The 25,186-nt window shown below is 35.4% G+C and overlaps 1 protein-coding gene across 5 annotated transcripts in view; it reads left to right on the plus strand.

Moving 5' to 3' along the window:
* Window positions 1-25,186, plus strand: part of LOC105162431 (protein MON2 homolog) — a 37,665-nt gene that overhangs the window by 10,742 nt on the left and 1,737 nt on the right. For 3 of the 5 annotated variants that reach the window (XM_020693916.1, XM_020693917.1, XM_020693918.1), the window contains 31 exons: window positions 2,888-2,957; window positions 7,003-7,066; window positions 7,912-8,060; window positions 8,171-8,304; window positions 8,385-8,442; window positions 8,632-8,729; window positions 10,469-10,553; window positions 10,703-10,768; window positions 10,846-10,905; window positions 12,772-12,855; window positions 12,951-13,137; window positions 14,293-14,336; window positions 14,409-14,537; window positions 14,644-14,769; window positions 14,854-14,906; window positions 14,984-15,032; window positions 16,203-16,261; window positions 18,182-18,321; window positions 18,408-18,562; window positions 19,439-19,567; window positions 19,642-19,727; window positions 19,812-19,927; window positions 20,012-20,124; window positions 20,238-20,361; window positions 20,532-20,653; window positions 20,854-21,040; window positions 21,141-21,315; window positions 23,144-23,468; window positions 23,946-24,085; window positions 24,160-24,278; window positions 24,361-24,562. In XM_020693916.1, the coding sequence (XP_020549575.1) occupies window positions 2,888-2,957; window positions 7,003-7,066; window positions 7,912-8,060; window positions 8,171-8,304; window positions 8,385-8,442; window positions 8,632-8,729; window positions 10,469-10,553; window positions 10,703-10,768; window positions 10,846-10,905; window positions 12,772-12,855; window positions 12,951-13,137; window positions 14,293-14,336; window positions 14,409-14,537; window positions 14,644-14,769; window positions 14,854-14,906; window positions 14,984-15,032; window positions 16,203-16,261; window positions 18,182-18,321; window positions 18,408-18,562; window positions 19,439-19,567; window positions 19,642-19,727; window positions 19,812-19,927; window positions 20,012-20,124; window positions 20,238-20,361; window positions 20,532-20,653; window positions 20,854-21,040; window positions 21,141-21,315; window positions 23,144-23,468; window positions 23,946-24,085; window positions 24,160-24,278; window positions 24,361-24,562 (3,648 nt within the window). The remainder of the gene's footprint in view (window positions 1-2,887; window positions 2,958-7,002; window positions 7,067-7,911; window positions 8,061-8,170; window positions 8,305-8,384; window positions 8,443-8,631; window positions 8,730-10,468; window positions 10,554-10,702; window positions 10,769-10,845; window positions 10,906-12,771; window positions 12,856-12,950; window positions 13,138-14,292; window positions 14,337-14,408; window positions 14,538-14,643; window positions 14,770-14,853; window positions 14,907-14,983; window positions 15,033-16,202; window positions 16,262-18,181; window positions 18,322-18,407; window positions 18,563-19,438; window positions 19,568-19,641; window positions 19,728-19,811; window positions 19,928-20,011; window positions 20,125-20,237; window positions 20,362-20,531; window positions 20,654-20,853; window positions 21,041-21,140; window positions 21,316-23,143; window positions 23,469-23,945; window positions 24,086-24,159; window positions 24,279-24,360; window positions 24,563-25,186) is intronic. The other 2 variants (XM_011080436.2, XM_011080437.2) reach the window with 1 other exon arrangement.

Raw genomic sequence — 25,186 nt, forward strand, 5'->3', positions numbered from 1 at the left:
ACAATGTCATTTTGATTGCATCCCTTTTGTTGTTCATATCTTTACTATGCACTTCCCCTATCACACTGTTATCATGTTCACTTAATCAGATGTTTTTGGTTTGTTTTTGTGCTGTTGAAGTGATTTGCCGTCCTTCATTCTCATGCAGAATTCAGAGTTGTAACACCCTGTCCCTCATTGGTTGTGGGAGAATGTGGCAATTAGTGTTAAGGCCCAACAATTAGTGTAAAGTGCCTTAATTAAATCTTTCCTCTCGATATAGGCTTGAGCATTTTGAGCTAACCAAGCACTCTCAATTGTATTCACAAGTTCCTTGAACTAACCATGATTCATTATGGTACTGGAATCACTATCTTCTTGACTTGGACTAGACTTGTGGGTGGGTAGCATGTCATTAATTAAATGTGTTGGTGGCATGACATATCTGAGGGAGGGGGTTTGCTGCAACCTAGCCCCTATTGGATGGGGATAGTTGAATGATAGTATATATGGAGATTGGCTCATGACTTAAGCATTTTGGGCCATTCTAGGCTTCTAACACAAGGTTCTTACATATGGGATTGGAGTCATCACTGCGCTATCCACCTTGGGTGAGCTTGGGTTCATAAGTGTGAAAACCGAGGAAGGTAATGTATTTGAATTAGGGAAGTTCGTAATCTTGCCAGAGAAACTTTAGGCATAGAGCGGACGTGTCTTGGCCAGTTTGTATCATGACCATGGGCTCAAAGGTTCTCTTTTGCAAGGACATCTTAAATGTGGGATTTTGCTCCCTTTTCTAAACGTTTCAGACCGCTAAATTAATTTTAGGGAAAATTACAGCATTCTTCTTAAGCATTACACCAAGAAACCCATAAAACAGACATATATATATACATTTTTTTTAATTAAATAGTCTTATTCCTTCAATTTTTTCATTCCAATAGTGAAATCTTTTCACTAACTTATTGTTGACTTCTTAGATTGAGAAATCTTGATGAATTTATTTCTTAGTATAAACTTTTTCCTTAGGTTGTCAAGTTCATTTATACCAATCATGATTTTACTATTAATAAACTAAGTTTTTTGGAGAAAAATATTTCTTTTGTTTTGGATGTATAAATTATAGTATATTAGTTTTTAAAATAGAATGGAGAAAACAAAATGATTAAAATTTGTCCAAGTTCTTGAATTAAGTTTTGTAGAAGTTGTTTTTATAAATAAATGAGTACAACTAAAGAAAATTGATTTTGGAATTGAGATAAAGCATTTCTTGATGCAAGATTTTTGAGGGAAATTTTTTTTAAAGATAGGGTAAAAGTTATTACTTGAGTTTTCTAGGATGAGGACTGAAAAATAATTTCATGGGTTTTTGAATACAGAAATTATTTTTATGTTTTTTTTTTTAATTTTGTAGTAGTTTTTCCTAATTTTTATTTACCTGACTTTTTTTCTTTCACATAAGTTATGTTTTGACTCCAATGACATGTCATCAGTAGTGAGTGGTGCACGGCGCACAATGGCGCCAAGGGCTCCTGGAACCATGGCGCATGGCGCACGGCACGGCGCGTGACTTTCCGAAGGATGGCGCAAATATAATAAATAATCTATATATTTATATAATTAGTATTATTTTGATTAGATTAATGTATAAGGATTCAAATAAGACATAAAACAACAAATTCAACATAACAAGACTTCATATAATTAAAACGACCAATTTTGAACCATTGCCTTATAGTAAGAAAGTTTAAGACTTTAAGCTGTAAATACTAAATACCGACATAAACATACAATAAAATACTTTAATTAATCATCCCAAAAAGAAAACACTTACAGAACAACTAAAGCACTCAAAGATTAATAAAATCACATCAATTTTAATGATTCAATCGGCATAATTAGAGCTTGTACTGTTGTACACGCCAAAGATTTACACTTCATGAATTTAGAAAAAAGTCACACTCTCAATGGAAGAGAAGAAGAAGAGAAGAACGCAGAAGAAGATGCGTTGGCAGAGGAAGAAGAGAGAACTCAATAAAGAAGAGTCAAGAATGAAGTTACCCTTGCATGCAAAGCACTTAATTTGCTAAAATTCCTTTTATATTTAGGTTCTTCTTTTTTTTTTTTTTATAATTCATGGGCCTGGGCAGCCCAGCCAGCAGCTAGGCCGCCCAGGCCCTCTTTGTTATGGCGCGCCTGGGCAGCGCTGAAATGGCGCCCAGGCATGCGCTATGGCGACGCCATAGAGAAGGTGCGCGCCATGCGCCATTGACTACACTGCTTGTCATTATCTTTTAAAATTTTGAGTGGGGTCAAAGGGTTAAATTTCATCACGAGAACACACATACTTATATATGTTGATGTGGATTCTTTCAAACCAATAACACCAATTATTTTCTATCCATTGGACTGAACTCTTTTCAATCATCGGATATTTCTGGTCAGCCCTTGCCCCTTCCTGTTTGGATTTGCATATACATTGATTGTAGTTTTCCTTCCATGGCACTTGTGAAGTACAAACTGATCTACTTGTCATTTAACATTCTTCTTAATTTCTGTCATTTGTTCTTTTAGTACTATCTTGGATATACTTTGATATTTCCTTTCTTCTAATGTATCATATCATATAAGCTCTTAATCATCTCTATTTTGGTTCTTTTTTACCTTTTCCTTTTCTTTTTCTTGGTTTTAGTGTGCTTCTAATGTAGTTGGTATAGTTTGTCAAACAACTGGGTTTAGCTTGAATTATTTGGTTGGTTTAAACTGGTTCTCTTGTGTTATACCTCCCAATTTGTTCCTTAGAGAAAAAAAATAAAGTTCTTCCTGGGTTTTTTAGTTAATTTTCTGTTTCTTAACATATATATATAGTTATATATATATATATAAGCTGTTTAAATTTGTGTTTCAGGCATCCCAACAACTCAAATATAGTTGAAGGCATGGTAAAGGCTCTTGCTCGGGTTGTTTCCAGTGTCCAGGTGAGAGTTCCTATTTCGTTGTATGTAATTTAATTATACTCAATGTTCGCCTCTTCTTTAAGGAAGTTGTGGGCCGTTATGTTCATGAGAACTTTTATGGTAGCTACGATTAGGAGGTGCAGGTGGGTTGAGCTTGATGAAAATTGAGTTCTTGAGGTTGCAAAGTGAGCACTCGAAGTTTGGCACATTTAAAGTCAAACCAAACGCAAATGGAGGCTGATTTAAGTTTAGCTTGAATGTTTGATGCTGTTTCTTTTAAAAGAAGGGTTGATTACAACGAGCTTCCCTGAGGTTTGTCATAATTACAATTCTCTCCTAATTTGGAAATACAAGTATCCGCTAGAATTAACGACTATCTAACAAATACCCCTAGGTTGTCACGAGTGGGTATGTGTTAGACGATGGTTAATAAAAAAGGGGATTTGTGATCTTCAAACAACAAGGGCGTAATTGTAATTATGACAAACCTCGTGAGCCTGTTGTAATTTACCCTTAGAAGAAACTAGATATTGTTGCCTCTTTAATCCAAACTTACCCGATCTTCACTTTTATTTAATTCAACTTCCATCAGAATAAATACACAAATGGGATTCTCTACCGCCACGAATCCAATTCAATTTTATCATTCTTAAGACACAATCTGACATCTGCTTTTTATGCATACTAGGCCCTACAAAAGTGAAGTAAAAAGAAGTTGAAAATACCTCGAGGGTTGACTCAGAAGTGAAAGCAATGAAAAAGGAGAAAGTTGGGCTTGGCGGGATGGTTTTGGATTTCCTCTTTGATGGTTGCTAGTCTATTTAGAAAGTATTTCGTCTAAACTCAAGGTTAGTATTATGATGGTTCAACCAACTTGAGAGGACAGGGTAGGTGACTGGAGGTGCAGCATGTGGGTTGCGGGATTTTGGGGGCTAGGGTTGGGAAAGAGAGAAATTTTGGATTACTCTAGAATGATAAGAAGCAAAGCATTAGAATAGTGTTGGAGTATCTCTATATTTATATTTATCTATATCTACTATGTCTTATTTAATAAAAGGATAATAAATAAGAAGATCCCAAGACTTCGATATGAAAGCTGAAGCTTGGTTCATGAAAGAGCTGAGTGCTACTCCAGCTCCTACCAAGCTTGCTTTTGAGGCTAGAGAGCTCGCTCAACCTAACTGTAACACGTGGAAATGTTCTATTAAACCATCATGTTTCCAAATAAATTTAAATAAGTTAGCTTAAAAAATCTCATTTAAATTTAAGTCGGTCAAAAAAACATTATCTCGTAGCAATAATGTGAATTTGTCAGCTCTTAAGGTGTCAATATTCGCATATATTTTTAGCTATTGGTACTTTTGCTAGATTCTGAAACTTAATGAATATCATTTGAATACTATTTGTAGAGTAATACTCTGATTAAATAAATATAATCTTTTATGTTTGTCATAATTGCTTATGGGGCCACAAACTTAATATGAGACGTAATAATTAGAAAATTCTGTTTCAAATTCAAGTGCGACAATATGATATAACTTTAATAGACACTAGAGGGAAGTATTTTACATTAAGAAAGATAAAAGGGGCACGGGATGATTGCAACCACTTATTGTTTTCACCCCTAATTTCTCAAGCTCACCAAATACCCATATCCACCATCACTTGCTGCACTTTTTCCTTTTTCCATTTTCCATTTTTGTCACTTTAAAAGTTTAAGACAGAGTTGGCTGTCTATTTGGAACATCAATGTTCTTGGCTCTTTGAGGAGTAATTAGCAACCTAAATCTTGGAAAGATTTGCATATTTTGTCTTCCGCAACCAAATCCAATTTCACTCCGGAACTTGCCCTTGTCTTCCACATCTCACCAAAATATTATATGTTGGTGAGATGAGTAGAAAAACTAAGGGCCCCCTTGAATGGTTTTATTTTTCAAATCATTTTGTTTTCAGTTGTATGGTTTACGGGCCAGAGGTGGGGTGTCATGCCCCCTTCTACCAAAGGTGTCGGTGTTGTTTTGGATCTTTTTTCTGCAATTGTTTCCAAAAAACCTGGCCATTTCAAAAGCATCCACTAAGGAATTTTATGACATTTAGATTCATTCTACATTTAATCATGCATCAACACCTTTTGCCAACAAAAGATCAAAATATGATATCATCTTCCCAATGATGAACTGGCCCCCTCCTTTTTCCTTTGCCACCATCCTCTTCTCTTTTCTTGTTTCCCTGCATCGTCGTCTCTTTCCTCTGTCATCACTCTCCTGTTTTCTTCTTTCATCTTTGTCCCCTTCGCTGCTCTTGCACCGATGCCTCGACCAATCTCCATCTAAGCTCTCACTGCCACCACTTGTAGCCACTGTTGCTGGAGAATCCCATTGGTGTGAATGAAGCAATAAAGAGAAAAGGAGAAATGGAAATAGATAGTAGAAGACTGGACAAAGCAACAGAATAAAAGATAATTTAAATTTTAAAAGTTATTAGAACTATCCGATCCAATTTTGTTCAAGATACATTCGTTAACTTATAAAAACTACATAATCTTTTGAAGTCTTCATAATTTTTTGTCCAAATGCATTTTTCTGAAACTCACATGACCGACATATGCCTACTACTAATACTTATTTCCTAAACCATCCTCAAAAAACAAAAAACGCACAATCAATCATGGTTTTTAAAATACTAACCTAAAATGTGCATTATATTCTTACTTTAGTTCTCATTCTTTCTCCTAAAATATATGTAAATTAATTTATGTTTCATTTGGAACTGAACTATTTGGGAGCCAACTAGATGCACAATTACTATTGTGATTTTGAATTGAGCTTTGAGTTATAAGTCTTTATTGGAAGAATTGTAGTTGACTTGAGGTTAAGGTTGAAATTTGTGAAAGCTCAAAAAGTTGTGGGAGCAGCAATGTTCCACTATCTCTGTCTGTCTCTATCTGCAAATGTTGCGATATTGAATCTGATTATGAATTGAACTTCGGGAAATTAGGATTTATTTTTAGCTAACTGGCTGAACTAAAATCTAATTGAGAGAATTGTTGGTGGTAGTATGGCAAAGCTGCACAGTGGCAAGGAGTAATAGTTGAAACCCTAATAGCCCATTATCTATGTATCTACTCCAAGTCTTTTACTTAATGAAACTACGAAATCCAATTTATTTCACCTTGTCGCAGAATTTCTAAAGTCATGCATTTTTTGGAAAACAAAAGGTATCACCAAGTCATCTTGATGGGTGCTGAATCTTTATATTCACTAAGTTCTTTATGTTCGCATCCAGTATCTATTCTTTTGTGTTTTGCATTAAATTAATGCATAAATTAAGTAAAGTTGTTCATGCTAGTGTTGCCATGATATTTTCAAGTATAAAGACTTATCTTACAGTATTGTAACACATTTCAACATTAATTCTATTAACAAGGAACTTCTTGGTTTGTTTGTTTAGGGAACCTGTTTCTAACAAGCAGCTAGAAATTATGCATTATTTTAACCAAACATGTTTATTAAATGAGATGTTCCCTCGACCAAGCACGCATGCATATCTGTAAGGATATCCAAATGATGCTATTTTCTTTTAAATGATTCTCTGGGTTGGGACCTTCATGATGACTGTTTTGGGCATATGTTTCATGATGACCATCTCCATGTCTGACCATATTCCATAGCCCCCATAATCCAAAGACTTCATGTAATGTAAATAAAATACTTGAAGTGAGTATTTGTTTTTCTAATGATGTCAAATGAACAAAATTTCTGTTGCCAATCTAATTGATTTGTTGGGCACTACTGTCACACGAAGTTCTACCTTTCTTCATGCGACATATTTAAGAAGCTTTTTTTTTCCCGTTGTTATCACAAATCCAGGTATTTTTTGTCAAGCTGGTATTTAAATACTTTAGAAGATAAAGGTCTCTTATCCAAGATGGCTTCCATTTTCTATATTGTTTATCTATGCTATTTGCTTTTGTTTCCTCATAGATGCTGCTTTCTCTGTTTCCTCCCAATATCAATGATATCATGCAGCAAAATCATGAGTGATGATTGCTTGGTAAATGTTGCAGTACCTAGAAACTGGTGAGGAGAGCCTTGCAGCTGTTGCAGGCATGTTTAGCAGTAAAGCCAAAGGTAATATATGCTTTGAGATCCATGCAAGAAAGAACAATTGTAATCCAGAATCACAGACTAAAAGGAAACAAATATGAAGTAACAAGTATATAGGGGCACAAGTGTTTGTGCATTTTACTTGGATGTTTAAGTTTGTAATCTGATTTCATGATATCTATACTGACGTCTAGATGATTCCAAGTCTTTGAGATCACTTTAGATTACAACTTTTAGTGAAATGCATGATCACCAATTGATTGGCTGAGAAGCAGAATCAGGTTATTGAAAGTTCCGCAATATCATTTGGAATATGTACTAGACATCCTCAATGTATGGTTTCTGTAGTGGGATTATGTGCCTGGACTATTGGTTTACTTGTTTTATGTGTGCTGCGACCAGCATATGATGACAAGAGATGTCAACATGAGTACTGATTTTTTATCAATATTTTATCTTTTCTGGAATAATTCTGCTTGATGCTCTTTCACTCTCCACTATAAGGAAGGTGGCTCCTTGACTTACTATACCTTTTACTTTAGCTTTTAGACTTGATAAAGTAATAAGATGGCTAACAAACTTTTAGATGGTCGCAGCAAGCATCAGATTTAATACTTTATTTAAAATGCAAAGGAACTTCACTCTCTACTTTCTTAAAGAAGAGTTTAGAGAATTGGAGGTAGGTACTTGTAGTATATCCATTTCGTGATATTTCATTGGTGAATCTGATGTTACTCTTAAATATTGAAGTTTGTAGATATGCTATCTATCTGTTACTCCATCTGCAGTTTCTGGGCTGGTGGTTTTGGTCAATCAATTACCATTGTTGTGAATAGCATTTAGGTGACACGAGCTTGTTATCATGTTAGGTATTGAGTGGAGCTTGGATAATGATGCATCAAATGCTACTGTCTTGGTTGCAAGTGAAGCTCATGCTATTACTTTGGCAATTGAGGGTATACTGGGAGTTGTTTTTGCTGTTGCCACTTTGACTGATGAGGCAGTGGATGATGGCGAAGTAAGATAATAAAGCCAATTTCTCATTCAGTTTTCTGGCTTCATTTAATTTGAATCTTAGAAGATTGTTTTATCACCCTGCTGCTTTTTGTGTTTTCTTTTACCTTGGAGAATCAGCTTGAGTCCCCCAGGTGTGATACTGATCCAACCAGAAACTATACTGGGACAACTGCAACACTTTGTATGTCGATGGTTGATTCGATGTGGTTAACAATACTAGATGCTTTGTCCCTGATACTAATGAAGTAGGTTGAAAGAATTTTCTCTATCAATTAGTATTAATAACTTACAATTTATGTCTTCTGATGTGTATTTGTTGTTGTAGGTCACAGGGTGAGGCTATTATATTGGAGATATTGAAAGGTTACCAAGCATTTACGCAGGTAATTATATTATTTGCTAAATGTATCTTTTATGGTTCTTATGCTAAATCTTTCCTTTTAGTTTTCCGAGTCAATTCTGCATGCTCCCCCCTGACTCTAATGGTTTGGGGCAACAGGTTTCCTAGTTACCAAACTTCTTTGTGTAATGTCGTGTGATATGATGCTGAAATGTTGCTTGTTATTGTACAGGCATGTGGAGTTCTTCATGCTGTAGAACCTTTAAATTCTTTTCTTGCGTCCCTTTGCAAGTTCACAATTTATATCCCCAATGAAGCTGAAAAGAGGAGGTATTGATGAATTTCTTCTGGTTGTATTTTATTAACCCCAGATATCATGTCCATAGCATCATGATTGTTGACTCAGAAATATGTTGCCACCAATTTTATATTGTTGCTGTAACATTCTAATGTACGTGCTATGTGTTCTATGGACTATATGTTTATTTGTTTCCAAGTTCAAGAGTATCTCCTTGGTGACTCTACCGTCTTGCGCCACATATTTCAAATTCCTTTCAGTTCATGGGAAGATTTTACATCAACCTACTTCTGAGATGTTCCAGGGTCACCCACCTTCAATGTGCTCATAGATCTCAGTTCATGATATAACGACCTGGACTCAGGCATTACCTATTAGTGACAACACTAGATACCATATTCTGAAATTAACCAGAAGGCAATGGATAATCCGATAATTCTCGCTTGCCCCCTCTTAGAATTACTTCTAGTAATCCTTGAGAAGAAATACATTTTATGCTAGACTGCATCCTGAAATATCATCAGGGAAACAGCTTGACCTTGATATCCTGGAAGAGTTTTCAAAAGAAGAAAGGTTTTGTCTTACAAATGATGTGGGACTAACATCTTTTATACAAGCAACTAACATGACTTTTATTTTCTAGGAGCTGATCTATAAAAATGGTGGAAGCATTTGAGTTCACTTTTATATCTTTTCCTTTATATATTAATTAAGGTGATTTTCTCAACAAGTGTACATTGGTAGATACTGTTCTTGGTGTTTGGCAATCAAGTTTATTACAGACCTTTATGCTCTGGAATGGGATTGTGAGTAGATCTGTATTGCCAGTTTTCTTAGCTTTAAAAGTTATAGTCAAACTGACGAACCATGGCCTGCATTTATACCGTCCTAAAAAAACTGTTTCTACATAAGGAAGTCATAGAAGTAAAAGGGCATAATCTTACTTTGGTTGTGCAAGGCGACACCTAGCAGTAATCCGCTTAAGAAGAGAGAGTTGTGATGGACGTCTTATGCTATGGCTGCTTATATATTGGTTCACTGGAACTTAGTTGTACGTCATGAGCCTTTTTCTAATAAAACATGTTTCATCCTCCTGGTTGTTGAAAAAGAGACATTTTCATAGCATCCCACCGAGGCATGAATGACGTTAAAAGTTCTTCCAAGTTCTAGCCTATACTGGCTGTTGTAGCATCTGAACCCGTACGATTGTTGGCCCTTATCATATTGTTCCATTGCCACATTTAAACCAGGTTAACCCATCACTGAGGTTACTCTGGTTTGGAGGATATGAGTGCCTGCATATTGATTCCTAGGGACCCCTTTCTGTTCTATTTTTAGCATATAATTCATCTGAGGAAGGATCATGAGTGACTCTACATTACTTGGGAGAGGGGTGTATTTTTGATTATTAATATTCCCCCCATCTCATTTTTTGTCATTTGCAGGCTGTCCTTTGACAAATGCTAAGGAAAGTAACTAGATGACTCCGAACATTTCCAATGAACTTCATTTACCTTTCACTCATTACCAATTGCCACATCTTAGTCTAGCCTTTACCTGCATCAGTTTTCGATTCCCCACTCCCAAAGGGCAGCTTGAGAAACATTGTTTGTTTTATTGATGACAATTGTTAGGAGACATTCAAAAGCAGAAACTGCATGCTATGTTTTATGTATAGTATCCCCATCTGTTTTCTGCGCGCTCTACCTTTTAACAATTTTGTGTTCACATCATATAATTGAGTAAGGACTTAGCAATCTCTTATGTGCAGCATAATACTATCTCCTAGTTCAAAACGGGCTGAACAATTAGTTGACCAGAGAGAAGGCATTGTTCTTACTCCAAAAAATGTGCAGGTCTGTTTTCTTTTGTTTCAGTTTCTAATTTTTAACATGCTGTAGATCAGTTCTGTTCTTGGTGTTGTGACGAATTTCATTCAGTGTACCCTCTTTTTTGAACAGTTCACTCTATTGTAAAGAATTCATGGTTATGCTTGTATGTACAGGCTCTCAGGACTCTCTTCAATATAGCTCATAGATTACAGAATGTATTGGGTCCTTCTTGGGTTTTGGTATGTTAAGATTTCAATAATTTATAAGATCATTGACTTTGAGATCCTAATAATTGTTTTTGCTTCATACTTTGAAGGTTTTGGACACTCTATCTGCTCTTGACCGAGCAATTCATTCTTTACATGCAACAACACAGGTAATATCCAAAGTTGAGCTAAGAATACAATGTTAAGTTGGCTAAACTTCTTTTTGAATCTCCTTGCAGTCACTTTAATTTTGTTGTTATTAGAGATATTAAATATTAAATAATTCTCCTCTCTAGCAATTTAAACTTTTAGATGAGGTGGTCAAACGAACATGGTGACAGAGCTAGGTCAAGTAAGTGATTCTAAGTTCAATTCTTACCACTAAAAGAGTTTCCCATGCAAGATTTCATGAAAAAGAATACTTCTGGCATATGAAGAGGCGTATTACATATATTAAACATGAAATGATTTTCATTTTTAACAAGTTAAGCTTTTTAGATGAGGTGGTCACTCAACAATTGCATTTTACAAACTTGGTTTTTTAATCGACTTCCTGCTTGCATATAATGAATAAACTTTTTGCATATTTTAAAATATATTAGAAATATTATAAATACAAATAACATATATAACTCAATACATTACATTAAAAATAAAAAAGAAGAAAGAAAGGAAAAAAACTAATTTATCAATCAAACGTAAAATTTGGAAAGTTAAAGTTAGTTATTTTATCGGTTGAAGGTACTTTTGGCTTCACAAAACGTTGGTGCAGCGGTGCCATTAACCTCTGCTTGTGAGTGTAAAAGGCCTTTTTTTTTATATAGCATAGATAACTAAAGCCAACTCCCTTCGCTCTGATAGCCACTACATTCATGTATCATATTATGCTTCTTCGGTTATGAGTGGACTTCCTACAGACAGCCTACCTTACAACAAATTGAGTTCCTTTGCTCTTAGTAGAGCTTCTAGATGAGGTGCTCAGTCAACAATTGCAATTTACAAACTTGGTTTTTTGGGTCAATAACTAAAGCCAATTCCTTGCTCTATGGACAGATCACTGTAAATATTCAAGTATCATATTATACTTCTTCAGTCATGAGTGGTCTACCTAACCTACAACAATTTGAGTTCCTTTGCTCTTAGTGGTTTCAATTAGCCAATCCATACCTTTTGGCGCATTTTGCGTTCTGCATTCCCTTCTCCATCTGATCACTTGTTGCTAATAAAATAAAATTGGTCATTCTATCTGAATTGATCTTTGATTTATGCCTAGCTCTCTCTGGATGAAGTTACTTGAGAACTCATGTTTGCACTTTGGATGTTCATAAAAATTGGAGTACAATCCAATATAGAGTTATTTTCGAAAAGGAGCATGAACCCTATTGCAATCTTTTACTCCAATGTTGTTGATATGAGATCTTTTGTAACTTCTGTTGCAGCTAAGTTTTAAAACACATAGTTCCTTAATGCTTCAGAGAACCTCTAGATGTATCACTTTCCAATAGATGAACGGCGTAAAATCTTTTTCGGATTTTTCTAATCTGAAAGCTGAATAAATTGCCTTCCATGCTAGTATATGGCCAAATGGAACCAACTCCTAGGTACATGTTTGATGCCATTAGCTGCATGCGAGGAGAGAATCTGGCAGTTGGCATATCCCACTTTTCTGTTACAAGTTTATGAATTTCGCTTTCAACCTTTCTCATCCTTCCTTTGGGAAATTTTAATTGCTTTTCTGGCTTATAATTTGCAATTATTTCTTCTAACCATTTAACTACTACACAAAAATATGGTACAAATATTTTTTTCACCTTCATCAACTTATTGGATTTATTAGGATTTCTTTAGTATCTAGTGGCCATCAAAAGTTGTTGGACTCGGCATGAAGTAAATGAATCGGCTTTAACAACTGATGCTTCATAATCTTCAGCGAGAAACCGAGATACTGCAGTTATTGTACTCTGTTAAGCTGTTTTGAAGTCATTTTTGCTGCCTAGTCAATAGTTATTCACCAAATCGGACTCTTCATTGTGTAGGAGGTTCCCACAGTCCCTAAACTATCTAGAGATTCATCTGGGCAATATAGTGATTTTAATGTTCTCTCGTCACTGAATTCTCAGGTAGTTTTATTTCTTCTTATTTTATCCTGTGTTGCATGGATAACATTATACTGATTTTCCACATCTGTTGCTCCTTTTCTCCCAACTTTGTATAGCTTTTCGAGAGCTCGGCTTTGATGCATGTGGCAGCTGTTCAATCGCTTCTTTCTGCTCTGCGTCAGTTGTCGCGTCAATCTATGGCAACAACTTTGAGTAGCATTGGGCAGACATCAAATCAGAAAGTCGGAAGCATTAGTTTTTCTGTGGAGAGAATGCTATGTATCCTCATCAGTAATCTTCATCGTACGTTCGTAAACCAGTTTCCCTGAGATGATGTGGTTCTTTCTTGATCTTTCATTCATCTTATATAAAGATGCTAACAAACTAATTGCTGTACTTTCTCTGAAGTTATAGTTCTCTCTGTCTAACTTGATTTAATTATTGTTTGCCTAGTTGTAATGGGGGAAATATCTTTTGTTCTTGTTTTGCATTGTATCCCACAGTCAGGATAGAAATACTCTTCAGAAAGTAGAATGGTGAAGTTTGATTTGCCTTCTGATCTTGACAGTTTGAATGTTAATAGAGTGCATCTTCATTTCTCATGCCCTTATCTAGTATCCTTGTGTATTTTATTCTTCTAATTCTAAAAGCATGTTGATTAAATAGGTTTTGGTTGAGTAAATTGTCAACATCCACGGATTGTATATATTTGTAAGAAGAGACAATAAAGCCAAAACAAAATGTCTGTAAAAGCTATCTTGATCATCTAAAAGATTGTCTTCCGTTATTACTGAATTTAACTGGTCTTGAATGAGTACACATATATAATACTTCTTGGCTGGTACTTATAGTCATTGGGACTCCTAATATATAGTTTCTCTGCAGGGTTTGTGTGGATTAATTAATAATTAACATTATTCAGCTACCTAACAATGTCACAACATAACAATATCCTGTGCATACCGCCATTACTGACCAGAACTTCTATAATATACTGTGTAGTAAACTCTCTCTTTATTTCTTTTGCAGATAATCACATTTTAGTTTTTAGAATATCAAAACTATCAAAATTAATTAGGCTTGCGAGCAATCTGATCCAGCTAAATGCATCAGCTTAACTGAATTTCTAGCAGGCTGAGAGATGGAACGTGTTAGCTATCTATAATGTATTTAATTAAAGGGGAAAAAAAAGATTCTTTGTTTTTATTTAAACTGAAGCAGTGAAACAGGAAAAGCATAAATTTCTGCTCAGAATCCTAAGCTAGAGCTCAAACTGAATTCAATATACTTTTGCTTGAGCTATAACCTGGATTGAACTTGAAAATCTTTTGTAACTTTTACTCATTTTAGCTCCTTGGAAACCCTCGTTAAAGTTAGCCCTTTTGAGAATCTTACAATCTGAATAGATCATGGGTCGTTGGCCATCTGAAGTATTGTATATCTCTGTACTCTTGACAGGGGTGGAACCATTATGGGATGAGGTAGTTGGTCATTTCCTTGAGGTAATCCTAATATTGGTCTTTTGTTCATATGTGCACCTGGATCCTTCATGACAACCACAACATGCTTTGCAGCTTGCTGATAGTTCAAATCCACAACTACAAAGTATGGCTCTTGATGCATTGGATAAAGCCATATGTGCTGTCTTAGGTTCTGATCAGTTTCAGAATACTTCATCAAAATCTCTTGATGCATCAAATGATGTGAGAATTTAATCTCTTTCCTCTTTTGTCGTCGCTTTCCTTTGGCATCCTATTGGTTTTTGGTTATGGTACTTAACATATGATGTCATTCTAAATCCTCTGGAAGCTACATGACCAATCAATGTTCAGAATGGAATGTGCTGTCATCTCTCCATTAAATGATCTTTATTCTCTATCACAAAATTTTGATGTTCGTGCCGGATCTCTGAAGATTCTTGTGCATGTTTTGGAGGTAATTCTCAATCATCCATTTGATTAAGCTTTCCCTCTCATGGTTCACTATGCATTTCTTTATCTGACTGATTTGACTTGTCAGAGGCATGGTGAGAAGTTACGCTACAGTTGGCCAAATATTCTTGAAATGTTAAGGTGCTTCTCTGCTTTGTCATTTTCTCTTTTACTGGTGATTTAAAATACTAAGTACTAATGTTCTATTGCATTTCTAGGTCTGTAGCTCTTGCATCAGAGAAGGATCTGATTGCACTCGGATTCCAGGTGAGAGAAGCAAGTATCAAGAGCTTTTAGTACACTTCTTCTGTATGCTTTGATTTTGTCATTCACTTGTTTATCTTGGGTCAGTTTTCCACCAAGTAATGAGAATGTTATACTTATATGCGAATGTGCACTTATGGGCACATAAATTCTCTAATTAGTTGAGAACAATTAAAGGCCTGATTGTTGGCGATTGCCCACCAATATGTCTGAGTGTTCTTTACTTGTTGGATATTGGAGTTTGATTTTGAACTGGTTAAATTTTTTTTGCATGGTCTAGTGTCGCAACATCCTCTCACGCTGCATTTGTGATATTTGCTGGAGTTACACAACGACTGTATTTTACAATGCTCAAAAAGGTCTAAACAAATTTTTAAAATTTGTGAAAAAGATAATAGCAGAAATTAGCTTCATCCAAAACAAAAGTTTCTATTGCATTGATTTTTTTGTAAAGTTATTCTCGATGAAGAAATTTAGATATCAGTTGCTTGTCACCAAAAATGTGCGAGGTTTTGCCTCCAAGTAGCATGAGAGGAAGAGATGGGCAAAGTTGAAATGGGATGGAAGTACATAATGAGTTTCGAGAAATCTCAAGTTGGTTATGGAAAATCATGGCTCTATTCTATTTAATATGAATTGCCTTGCTGCTTTTTTCTCTTACCAGGTGGTTTTGAATTAACATTGTAGAAGTAAATGATTAAAATAATTAATTGTATAGCTACATAACTGGTAAATGAAGGAAATCGGGTTATTATTGAAGTGATTTGTGTAAAGCTGGATATCATGTATCTCGCTTCTGAGTTTTTGATGCACCAGCATGTTTTTGTTTTGCTTTTGAACAAGACTTTACAGAACAAGTCGTCTTGCCCGTAAGTAAGTTTTTTGGTTTCTCATCTTGTGTTGATAAGTGCCCATGTTTACCCCATTACGCGATGAAAAGAGTGATAGTATCATCGATATTACTTTGAACCATGATCTGATGAGTATCAGATTAGCTGAAGCTCACTTCTAGTAGACCGTTATTTGTGATGATGAACGCATTTATTGGTAGGTATACATGTTGTTTAGAGTTCTCTACATTTCGTTTAGTTCTTGCTTTTGATGTTAACTCTAGATGCCCAAGCCTCCAACCTGTGTCTTCAATTCAAACTAATTAGAGTTCCTTCTGTGTAGAGCCTTCGTGTGATAATGAATGATGGGCTGCCCACTATACCTGCTCAATGCGTCCAGGAGTAAGAGCTTTCATCATTCTTTTGTTCAATATGATATCATTTGCCTGATTGTTTGTTTAGTATGATATTGTAAAGGCAATCTTATTTGTAACTATTTGTCTAGAAGCCCTACGAAATTTAATCCTCCTTAGTAATAAGGTCCTCTCAAATTTGTTCAAAACCCACCAATATTGAAAACTTTATTATATTCAGTTCAAAGAACAATATGCCTTTCATTCTTCCTGTTTCCACAAACAAAAGCAAACTTATAGTGATTGTGGACCTACACCTTTGCTTGGTAGGATCTGGCTGTTCACTTGGACGATTCTCTGTACACGAAAATGTAGTGTTTGGCCCCTTATCATATTTTGGATCACAGAGTGAGCACCTTGAAAAGCACAGATGAGCACATGCAGGGAAACTTGCATGGCATGATTTTATGTGTGGCCATGGTGTATGTTCTTATGTGTATAACCTCCTTTAGAAAAAAGTGAATGGTTTTATCAATATTCACATGTATAGCTCGGCAAAAGCTGCTGGCCTGTTTAGAAAAAATGGTCTTTCTTGGACAAGGTTTGGCAAGAAAAGGCGTGGCTATAGATAGTGAAATGGATTAGAGCTGCTTCATATCCTATTCCTTCTCCCTAACAATAGATAGTGGATTCTAAAGCTTAGTTTCAAGGTTTTGTAGGGTGAAAACAAGGAGAGTTTTTGTTACCTTTTCTCATAGACCTTGGTGATTGATGTTTTCAGTACACTAATTCCAGGAGCTAAGGCATATGTTTTAGTGAAAAGTTTTTGTAAAAAGAAGAGAATATTCTAGGTTCTCATAATTTTTAGTATAAGGGAACACTATATATATAAAGTCTAGGTCTAGCAAAAAATCAAGATTTAAATCCCTAGATGACGCAATCTTTGGAATCAGCGTATGAAATCTTAAACTTCCACAACCAGGCGATTCAAAGAATCATCCTACAATCACAAATCAGCCATAAAATTTAGTATATACTCTCCCTATATTTTCAGAACTGGAGCATAAATGTTAGTCGAGTAAATTATATTGGTACCCGAGTTTTGGTACCTGAGTTTTGCGTTAAAAATGACCAATTGGTACCCGAATTTAATGATTATTATCATTTAGGGATCCAAGATGCTTTTCATTTATTTTTTGTATCATTTTTTTTAATGTAACGTCCGTTTACCTTTAGATAATAAATAAGAAAGAATAAATATACTAAAGAAAAATTTGAATAACTTTCAATCCATATATTTTGTCTTTGTTTGAACCATTTGAGTGGTACTTTTTATAATAATTTTATTATTTTGTTATTTTCTACTGACATTATTTATCAATAAGATAACTCATTAGCTATTAATTAATTATATTAACAGTAAAATCCAAAATTCATTGCAACCTCACAGAAATTTAATTTGCATTTATTTTTGAAAATCGTAATCCAATATTTAAACTTTTGAATCTAAGTTTAAGCTATTGCAATCAAACTTTAATATCTCGATTAAATGCAAAAGTACCATTAACAATGAACAAATATTGAAGTCCTAAATATTTATTATATTAGAACAATGTTTCTAGTTAAATCTATTCCTTGAGTGGACTTCACCATTAACATAAGCTATTTAATAATGAGTTTTTAATAACTTTAAATCTGTTCCAATAATGATACTTAATTAATGTTTTCGATACTACCTTATGAAGTTGTCTTACATCTATGCTGTGACCAGTTTCTAGAAAGACTTGATGGGAGTCGCGACAATCATGATGCTTTAATGTGAATCCATTTTCCACTTCCTAGGAGGAGACTCTTTGAGACTTTAGAAGAATATTTTAAATAAATGTTACTCCTGTGATGTGGTGTTTAGTTATTAATTATCACCTCCATACTTGTTTTACACATGCCCTAATTCAATCTGGTTTTGCAGATGTATTGATGTAGCTGGGGCATACAGTGCTCAGAAGACTGAGTTGAATATAAGTCTGACAGCTATAGGTCTATTATGGACGGCTACTGACTTCATTGTGAAAGGGCTTACACGTTCGAGTGAAGAAGGATTTGTAACAGGTTAGGCATCTGTACATAACTTAGTTTATCTTAGTTGTTGTACAGCTTAGTTTTTGACTAATATGATTTCTTGCTTTGGCTTGCAGATCAAAGAAATTATGTAAAGAAAGAAGAGGCAACTCCTGAGTCTCATGAGAAAGTTACTGATGCGACGTACCTGGCTAATACTGTTGAACGTGACAAGTTGCTTTTTTCTGTATTTTCGTTACTTCATAAGCTGGGAGCTGATGAGAGACCAGAGGTATTCCAATACTTCTACTGAGACATTAGGATCATACCCACAAGTCAAAAGTAAACTTTGTCCTGATTGATATGCTTTCTTTCTTTGCTTGGGTTTTGTCTGCTTGGTAAACAAGTTATAATCTAACTTGAGTTCTTTGTACTGTGACATGTTGTCTCTGATATAGTTATTGTTTATCTTCTAGAAGCACATCTTTACATTGGATGCCCACATTTCTGTACTCCACATCATCCTAATTGTTTTGTCTTTTCCTTGTTAGATGTCTGTATATCTGCTTGATATTTAAGCTACAGTTGAGATTGAGGACCAGTTCTGTTTGTGGTAGTATATCTCAAGGTGGTTAGAACTTCAATGAGGTTATCTAGCTTCCGATTCAAACCCCTAGTAATCAGATGAATGCATCTCTAGTTCTATGACTATGTTGCTGAACATTTTGTTGGTTGCTTTTATTTCTTCTCACTTTGATTGCTCTTTTCCTAGTTTTATATGACAATTCTCAGTTAAACTTCTAGTACGAAACTTTTGTTGGTTGATATATCACTTATACCAGCACTTGGTAGCTTCCACATCTACCAATGCTTGGTAAAAAGTGACTGCTAGCGTGGTTAGACAGCTCTGTTTGGTTTTTGTAGAGAGGGGAATTGTTGTGCGTATTTTTTATTCTTCCAATCTCTAATATATAGAGATGGAAGTAAGTGATAAATACAGATAAGTGGTAACCTACCAAAGATAACTATCCAAACAAAAAGGAAAAGATATATGCAAATTGAAACAGATCTTCTGACATTTTTGACATCATGGAAAGAAATAATCAGTCTGCTCATATTACTAATCTATGGATATATTGTCCCCCTACGGCTGACATACTATCTTTAGGTTAGGAACTCAGCTATAAGGATGCTTTTCCAAACTCTTGGAAGTCACGGGCAGAAGCTTTCAAAGAGCATGTGGGAAGATTGTCTTTGGAATTATGTTTCCCCTACATTAGATCATGCGTCTCACTTGGTAAGGTGGAAACGTCTCGAAATTAGATACACTTCCTGCTTTCTTTGCTTGTCAATAAAGTTTCCTGCTTTTAGGCTGCGACCTCGTCAAAAGATGAATGGCAAGGTAAAGAACTTGGAACTCGCAAAGGAAAAGCAGTGCACATGCTTATACATCATAGGTATTATAGATGGCTTGCTTTATTCCAAGAATGCCCATTTGCAAAGCACTATACAAGACACTGTCTTGATGAATAAATTTGCAGTCGAAATACAGCTCAGAAGCAATGGGATGAGACACTTGTGCTGGTGCTTGGTGGAATTACCCGGATTCTACGATCCTTTTTTCCTTTCCTTAGAAGTTTAAGGAACTTTCAGTCTGGTGTGTTTTAATATTTTTTTGAACTTTTTGGTCATTATTAAATCATCTAAACTGTGAATGTGAGAAGTTTCTTCTGCATATCAGGATGGGAGTCTTTGCTTGTCTTCGTCAAGAACAGCATTTTAAATGGTAGTAAAGAAGTTGCTCTTGCTGCAATAAATTGTTTACAGTCAACCGTAGTTTCTCATTCTCCAAAGGTAATGACTTAATTCATTATCCTTTGTCTGCCACCTACTTTGGGCCTTTTGTTTGTCGATATAATTGCTTCTACACTTGTAAATGTGATGTTTTGCCCATCCTTTTCAATCAGGGAAATCTGCCAGTAACATACATTAGGTCCATACTTGATATTTATGAGGATGTTCTTCAGCAGTCACACAAGAGTAGTGATCATTATGTTGGCAAAGTGAAGCAGGAGATTTTACATGGGCTTGGTATTAAATCAATACCTAATTTTCTTTTATATATATTTCCTTAATATCTCAAAATTATATTGTTACCATATATCCACTTGTTATATTACATAACATTTCCACTAAAAAACTGGGGAATGTTTTACTTGTTACTAACATTATTCTTTTGCGACAATCCTAATCTTTGACAGGAGAAGTATATGCACAAGCTCAAGGGATGTTCGACAATGACATGTATAAACAGTTGATATTGGTCATAGATTCAGCAGTTAAAGAAGCCAGAACCACGAATAGTAACTTTGAAGCAGAATATGTAAATATCTATGAACTTGCTCCTATTTATACCTCTCTTCTTTTTCCCCTCAGTGAATGAAAATTAACCAGATATCCTTTTTCCCAAAACTAAACATTTTGGTTTATCCATTTTCTGGGAAGCCTGTTTCGAACTCCTTTCTATATTATTATGTGCATCTTTATATGTTAGACCAAATGACACACGATTTCATCCCATAGGGTCATGTACCACCAGTGCTACGGATTATACTCGAAATCTTACCGCAATTACGTCCAGCAGCTCACCTTAGTTCAATGTGGATGCTCCTCCTCACAAATTTACTGCAATATCTTCCAGCAGCTGATGCCTTGTTGGATGAAAATGGAGATGATGCCAAACCAGCGGGTAACAGCAATCATATTCCTGGTAAAACCTGCTACTTACCTTGATTACTTAGTTGGCAGCTTTAAAATCTCAATACATTATATATGACATAACTTACCTTATGTGATTTCCTAAACCACAGAGAAGAAAAGAGAAGGGTCAATCCTTAAGGTTAAATTGGCATCACCTACAATGGGTTACAACACATATAAATTGTTCGCAGAGAGGCTTGTACCTGTGCTTGTTGATCTTTTTGTACAAGCTCCAGTTACAGAAAAGTATAACATTTTTCCAGGTGTAATTCAAAGTCTGGGAAGGTGAGGATTTCTTTTAAGTTGGAAATGCTTAAGTTTCCAATAGTTCTTTCTGAAAAGCCATACCTTTTGAATTTCATCTGATAAGGACTTCTATTATTATATATAGACATAGAATGCTTAGTTAAACAAGGCTAGAAATATTTATACTTCTTTGGTTGGAGTGAAATGTCTTTGACGTAGAAAGGAAAGAAATTTAGGATGAAAATTGATGATGTAATTTGTGGACTTGAACTAGTGTATGGCATAGTGTATTGTTATTCAGTTTCATTCCCCTTAAAGAGAGATTTTGAGAACTGAAAATTTTCGTTGTCAATATTCTTTTCATAAGGTTTCAGAAACGCTTTTTCAAGCTTATGAATAGACACATCTATAGCATCTGTGAGATAATTAGGTGTGCTTGCTTGTGACACATTTCTCACTTCATCCCATCTAACTTGGTCAAAGCTCTGTATGGTTGGGAGATAGGCCTTTCATTTTAACTCGGTCTCTTTCTTGAGATTTTGTGTCAAAAGTTGAATCTCATCTATTTGCAATGCAAAAGGCACTGTGGATGCATTAATTGTATGTGATATGTGTACTTTTCTTTCACTTCTTCTCATGCTCCTACACCGCAATTTCTCTCAGATGGATGTTTACCCAACTAAAAAATGGCCTTTAGTGGTGAATTTTCCCGGTCGTCTTGTGCGCCATCACCTTCGCCACTCCCAACTGAGCAAAGATATTGATTGACACCCATTTTCTTGAGTTTGTAGATGGGATCTTGTTAGGGTTTTGATATAAAATTAGGGGTTTCCTTCTTCAATTTGGTAATCTTTCTTTTTTGTGATGCAACCTCTAACCTTTTGTGAGTGATCTGGTTTATTTGTGGAGATGGTGGTTCGATTAGGTATTGTTGTTGATTCTGTTGTTAATTTTGTGCAATTTGTTGTGGTTTTTTGATTGATTCTTTCTGTTGGATGTTGTTCTGTTTGGATTTCATTAGATTAGGTTGATTTACAGATGCTTATTGCCCTTTTAATCAGAATATTGGTACTATCTTCTATGTTCTTATAAGGTGGCTTAGATTGGTTAGAGTAATGGCTTGCTATTTTTTGGAGCTTGTTGAGTTTTGGGAAAATTGCATGTGATTATTCTGTTTATTTCGTCATGGGTTGCACAAACTTTTGGTTGCTTATGCTCCATATGTCCCATTTCAAAATATCTTCTTGCTTTTTGCAATTTTGTCCCAGGCCATTGAAATGATATGCACCATTGCTTGCTGTTATATTTTCTTACACAATTCACAGCGTCGGCTTCTGTATTTCACATGTTTGCCTTCACTTTCCATACATTTGGATGTTCCACACATTCTATGTTAGCTTTTCACCCAATTTCTTTTATTCATACCTGTTGAAGGTGTGTTATACATACTATTGTTATATCATTTAGGAATGGTTAGTTTATGTTCTTACTAATAATTGGTAATTCTGCTTGCTGGTATTGCTTTCAGGTAATCCATACTATTACTTAAACATTTTCTTTAATAACTTGAAATAGCATAGCCCATCATCACCCCCACCACACCACATCTTCCTTTGCAACGTCCTTATTATTTTTTAGGACAGTTTTGGTGGAGGAATGAACTATCCTAGTTAGAAATCTATGACATTACTTTGTTTTCCCTTCTGAATGAATTCCTCTATTTCTCATCCTCAATACATTCCATGTGAGCCAGGCTTATTGTTAGTAATGCGCAATGTTGATGGAACATTGATTTTTTATTTATAACTAATGTATTTCTTATTTGTTTCTACCATAAATTTGGATTTTCAATTTTGGGTCTTCCTAGGTGTATGACAACAAGAAGAGATGATCCTGACGGCACACTTTGGAAACAAGCTGTTGATGGCTTTCACCGCATTCTGATTGATGATGTTAGAAAACTTAAACCAACTCCTGGAACAGATCTAACTATTACTAGATCTTCGAGAATACATGTATGGAAAGAAGTAGCTGATGTCTATGAATTATTCTTAGTGGGGCACTGTGGTCGTGCGCTACCTTCCAACACACTCTCAGCAACGGCTCAACAGACTGATGAGTCTCTTGAGATGAACATCCTAGAGGTTCTGGGGGACAAGATTCTTAGATCAGAGAGTGATATACCTCCAGATGTAATTCTCATCTACTTGATGGTGCTCTATATTTTTATTTGGATATGCTTTGTAACTTTTTCAGTTTATGCTTGGTTGCTACATGGAATACTGTAGAGTTGTTTCATGTTCTCATTCCTACTATTTTCAATTGGTATCATCTCTCGGTTTAGCAGTGGAGTGGGGCATGAGAAGATAAGATAATTGTTGAGGGATGTATTTGGTGGCTTCAGTTGTCGCCTTAAGGGTACATGCTATTTAGTTTGCAATAGTCTGCATTACTGAATGTACTTTACTCATATGTTTTTGTTAACATCTATAGTTTTCCATTTCTTTCTTTTTATGTCACCTGTTGCCATTGCTGCTTATTTATCTTCCGTTTAACTGATTCACACTTGGCTGTTTGGGAAATATAATCCAATAGATGAACATTTTAGTAATTTGTATTTCCTATATTCTTTTGTGCACTATTGCATGCTAATACAATTTGATTCACAGATTCTGCAAAGGCTGATTTCTACGCTCGATCGATGTGCATCCCGTACTTGTTGTTTGCCCCTCGAAACTGTTGAGCTTATGCCTCCTCATTGCAGCAGATTCTCTTTGACATGCTTGCAGAAGTTATTTTCTCTGAGCGGGTAATCTCTGAATTGATACTATTCTGATAAATGATTTCTATGTGAAAAGTCTCACCTGAAGATCTTACTTGCAGCTATGAAGTAAGTGATTGGAATTCGGCCAGATCTGAAGTTAGCAAAATTTCAATTAGGACACTCATGTCCAGATGTGACTTCATATTAAGAAAATTCTTGGCAGATGAGAATGACATGGGTTTGTGGTCAAATAACGTCTCTCTGTTTACATTTTTCTGCTCCATTTTTGTGCTGTTTGAATCATTGCATTCCATGTGCAGGTAAGCATTCCTTGCCTACAGCAAGGCTGGACGAAGTTATATTTGTACTCCAAGAGCTTGCCAATCTTGTTATTCATCCAGAAACAGCATCCTCTCTTCCTTTGCATCCTTACTTGCAGGAGGGTGTCACTTTGGAGAACCTGAGAAGGCGTTCGCATTTGCTGGTTTTATTTCCATCATTTTGTGAACTTGTTGTATCAAGGTAAGAAAGTGAATTTGGTTATGGCTTTTGTTTTATTTGTGTAATCCTCCCTGTCTGACATCATTTTCTTTCCCAGTACTTTCTAATGAAGTCTTTTACTACCTGTAAAGAAAAAAAGAAAAAGGACCTTTTTACTGAGGCTAACTGAATTCTTAATCAAGTGAGAATAAATTGCAGACGAGAAGGGAAAGTAAAAATGCTGTAGTTTCCGTTAGTTGGACATTCTAAATACATTAACTGTCTGCTGCTGCTGTTAGATGTTGAACGCTTTCTGCTTTTCTGATGATGATTTAAATTGCGGAAATAATTGATGCATATAGGTTGTACTAGTTCTTTTCTCTCACTTTAGCATTCTGTGCTTTTCTGTTAATGTTACTTTAGTTTTATGATCATGTTTATTTCTAGAGTTACTGGGAGGCCCCTGTCCAGTAATCCAGTTGCTATTTTATAGGAAACTGAAACATGAGTTCACTTCATTATCAGCATTCATCTGCTGTGTCCAAACCCGACATCATAACTGACCAAACCCAAAAGCCAACTACAACCAGCACTGTCTGTCAGTAATAATTTAATTTGCCAAAACTATACAGAACTTTAGCCAATGCTTAACCAGTCATGTTGATC

The sequence above is a fragment of the Sesamum indicum genome, linkage group LG5 (genome assembly GCF_000512975.1).
Source record: "Sesamum indicum cultivar Zhongzhi No. 13 linkage group LG5, S_indicum_v1.0, whole genome shotgun sequence".
Classification (NCBI taxonomy): Eukaryota; Viridiplantae; Streptophyta; class Magnoliopsida; order Lamiales; family Pedaliaceae; genus Sesamum; species Sesamum indicum.